Source organism: Ixodes scapularis, unplaced genomic scaffold (assembly GCF_016920785.2).
Source record: "Ixodes scapularis isolate PalLabHiFi unplaced genomic scaffold, ASM1692078v2 PGA_scaffold2__306_contigs__length_199485367, whole genome shotgun sequence".
NCBI lineage: Eukaryota > Metazoa > Arthropoda > Arachnida > Ixodida > Ixodidae > Ixodes > Ixodes scapularis.
In genome coordinates, this window is record NW_024609857.1 from 62,586,737 (window position 1) to 62,589,975 (window position 3,239).

At 54.4% G+C, this 3,239-nt stretch overlaps 1 protein-coding gene across 1 annotated transcript; it reads left to right on the plus strand.

Annotated features, from left to right (window-relative positions):
• The first annotated feature begins 1,052 nt into the window (after positions 1–1,052).
• Positions 1,053–2,540, plus strand: LOC115317956. Its single transcript, XM_029977690.4, has one exon. The coding sequence runs from the start codon at positions 1,053–1,055 to the stop codon at positions 2,538–2,540; it is 1,488 nt and encodes a 495-aa protein (XP_029833550.4).
• Positions 2,541–3,239: the final 699 nt, after the last annotated feature.

Genomic DNA, 3,239 nt, shown 5'->3' on the forward strand with positions numbered 1-3,239 from the left:
GTCTTTCTGCCGACGCGGCCCCCTGGAGAGCGTCTTCCTGTGTCTCCCCCATCGGGATGACCCCTCGGGAAGAGATGTTGTTCTTTTATTTTGAATCTGGAAGGCTTGCGCATTCTACGGGGCTTCTTGGGTTTCAACCTGGGGGTTCCGGAGAGGCGCCGCTATGTCTGCAACGGGATGCACGGACGAAGTTACGGAGCTGTCGGCTGTAGTCCGTTGGCAAGTTAACGAATGTGTACCGACGCCCTTGCCAACTATTGGACGGTGGATATCACGTGGCTCCAGCAAAGCTTTGAAATGATTGGTTGACCCTCGCCCGAGAGTGAGGGGGTCAGCGTCTTCAAAAGCCCGTGACGGGGGAGAGAGAAGCCCTTTCTGGCTTGGAGTTGGACTAATTGGGAGGACGGCGAATTCCCTTTGCTTTGTATATACTGTGTACAATAGCTCGTCACGTCTAAATAAACGGTTTAGACGAAGTCCTCCCGCATCTGTCGCACTCTTCTGATCACCCACCGAACAAGGCTCATCAAACGATTGGCCCCGCAAGACACCGCCGGGCAGTCATCATCTATTCAACCAAGGGACGAACCTTTACTGGCGCAGCTCGACAGCGATGAGCGAGCCTCGGTGACGATCCGAGGATCAAGAAGGCGACAGAGGTGGTCCAGCTGAAGCTTCCTGGCTGGCCAGGTGCTTGAACGGAGCGACCTACGGAATCCGTCGACAAGCAGCGCTGAGCGTCAGGGAGCGGTACTGCCGAAGCGGCCTTCTCCGGTGGAAAGCGGTGCATGCGGCACATCGACGGAGAGAAAACCACCTGGGTCATCGGACAGCAACGCTGAACGACCGGTGGCTGAAACCAGGGACCTCGAGGGTCAGGAGTTCCGACGCCGAGGCCAAGGACGACTACTGAGGACGCAATATCCGGGCTCTGGGCGACAAACTGCAGCAACGTTTGCGCCGGGTGAGTGGGATTTCTTGCGTCGGGTCGAGGTTGGCATGGCTGGTAGTTTGCGGGACTTATGGTTTTGACGCGTCAGATGCTGGCCGACATGGAGAACGGGTTAAATGGAGAGAACTCGCAGGGGACAGGAGCCTCTGGTCAGGGGCAGGAGGCGCCACAGGGTGCGACAGAAAAGGAATCGGAGGCGGTCACAATTCGAAGGCTCGAACTAGAATTTGAGTTGCGGAAAGCGCAACTTCAGATTGAGTCCGAAGAGCGGATCGCGTTGCGCATAGCACAGCTAGGAAAGGAAAGTGGTCGACCTTCGTCCTCTGGGTCGGAAACAGACGACCAACGGCACGCAGGCTTAGACCCGGTTGCGCAATGCGCAAAAGTTTTGAAAGGGTACAGCCTGCCATGTGACGCGGACGTTCCTCTATGGTTTGATGAGGTGGAAAAATTGTTTACCACGTACCAGGTGCCAGATAGTGGTCGAGTACATTTGATTATGCCGGTGCTAACGGAGCGTGTCCGCTACCTGCTGCGCAGTCTAGGGCAAGACGATTGTTTAGATTACGAGTCGGTAAAACGGGCGGTGCTGAGCGAACTGAAACTCACGCCAGCTGAGTACCTAGACAGGTTCGACAGTGCAGCCAAACGAAAAGATGAAACATGGGCTCAGTTCGCCTCCCGTGTCCGAACCTACTTCACGTATTACCTTCAGGTGAGAGGTGCGGACACGCAGGAGACAGTAACGGAGCTCATGGTTGCTGATCGGATTAAGGCGAGCCTGAGTACCGATGGTCTGGAGTATGTTCGCCTTCGCGAGGGAGAAACTTGGTTAAAACCGGTCGAGGTGGCGAGGGTGTTACAGACTTATGAGCAGGCAAAAGGGAAAGGGAGCGCCACAAAACAGGTGTACGTTCCAACAGAACAGTCAGGGACGGGGCGCTCGCCAGGGTTCAAAGGTCCCGTGAACTCGGGTCGAGCAGCTATAAGGTGTCATGTATGTCATGAGCAGGGACACATTGCCAAGCACTGCCCTCGCGCTTCGGGTAGTGAGGTGCCTCAGGGGCTGGCAAATGTTCCTGAACCGAAAGGGCAGACAGACAGAGTGTTAACCGCTCGGGTCGAGGTGAGGCGGTCGATTTCGGAGACGGGCCGCTCGAAGCTACAATTGGTTCAACTGGAGTGCGGCGACGTACACACCGAAGCAGTGCTCGACACGGGTACCGAAATGACGGTAGTACGGGAGAGCCTGCTACCTCAAGCTTTGAGGGAACCGTCGGGCACAGTGAAGCTAGTGTCCGCTTTTGGCCACGCCATTGATGCCAATCTTGCAACACTTCCGATAAGGTTGAGCTGTCCAGGGGCGGTAGAAAATTCAACTAAAGCCGACTTAGTGTGCGCGTTCACCAATCAGCTGGCGGAAGGGGTGAACTGTTTGCTTGCCTGGGAAGATTGGGAACTGTTGAAAACTAGGAGCGGTAAGGTCCAGGTGCAACAGGGACGTACAGCGGCCTATCCTTGTGAAGTTGAAGAACAGAACGTAGGAAGAGATGAAGACAGCGAAGCACTGACTTGTGGGGTTGGCTAGGTAGGCCTCGGCCCTTCAGCGTTACAATGTAACAGTCCAGCATGGGAAGGGAACCAGTAACGGAAATACTGACGCGTGTGGGCTCAACAATTTATGTTGGGAGTCGACTGAGTGATCATGCCATGCCGCCTCGGTTAGACGTGAATGTTCCCCTCACCCGTGCCGCAGGGCGCTGTGGGGCTGTGAAGTGAATTGGCGAGTTGAACTTGGGGACCCAAAAGGACGTTTTTCTCGTTGCTGTTGTGAATACGTTCAATGCGAATGTTACGCTGTTTTCCTCTTTGTGTGTGTGCTATTTTTCAGCCTTTGGGATGTCACGCACGCGTTTTGGACCCTTTCTATGTTTGCACTGGGACATTCCGGTTTGTTAAAGTAGAATCTGTTGTCTTTATGTGTTTTGTTTTATTGTCAGCTTACGATTATGTTTGCACGCTTTGAGTCGGTTCTGAAGAACTTCACGTTAGTGTTATCTAGTTTTATTTCTTTTGCGTGTGTTTAGATTAACTGTTTAGCAGGTCCAAGGAGGACCAGAAACAGTCTTGGGGGGAAGGTGTAAGGGTTCTGGGAGAGACGGCTGGTTTCTCGATCGGCCGGGTGACGGTCGTCTTGTCCGGCGGCGTGTATGATGCTCCCTCCCCGGTCGTTTTGTGTAGTTTTGCTTTTCTAACGGGGGACCGCGCGGGTCTTTCTGCCGACGCG

Bases quoted from the DNA above. Each gene is read 5' to 3' on its own strand.
- LOC115317956 (XM_029977690.4), top strand. From the start codon at position 1,053: ATGGAGAACGGGTTAAATGGAGAGAACTCGCAGGGGACAGGAGCCTCT.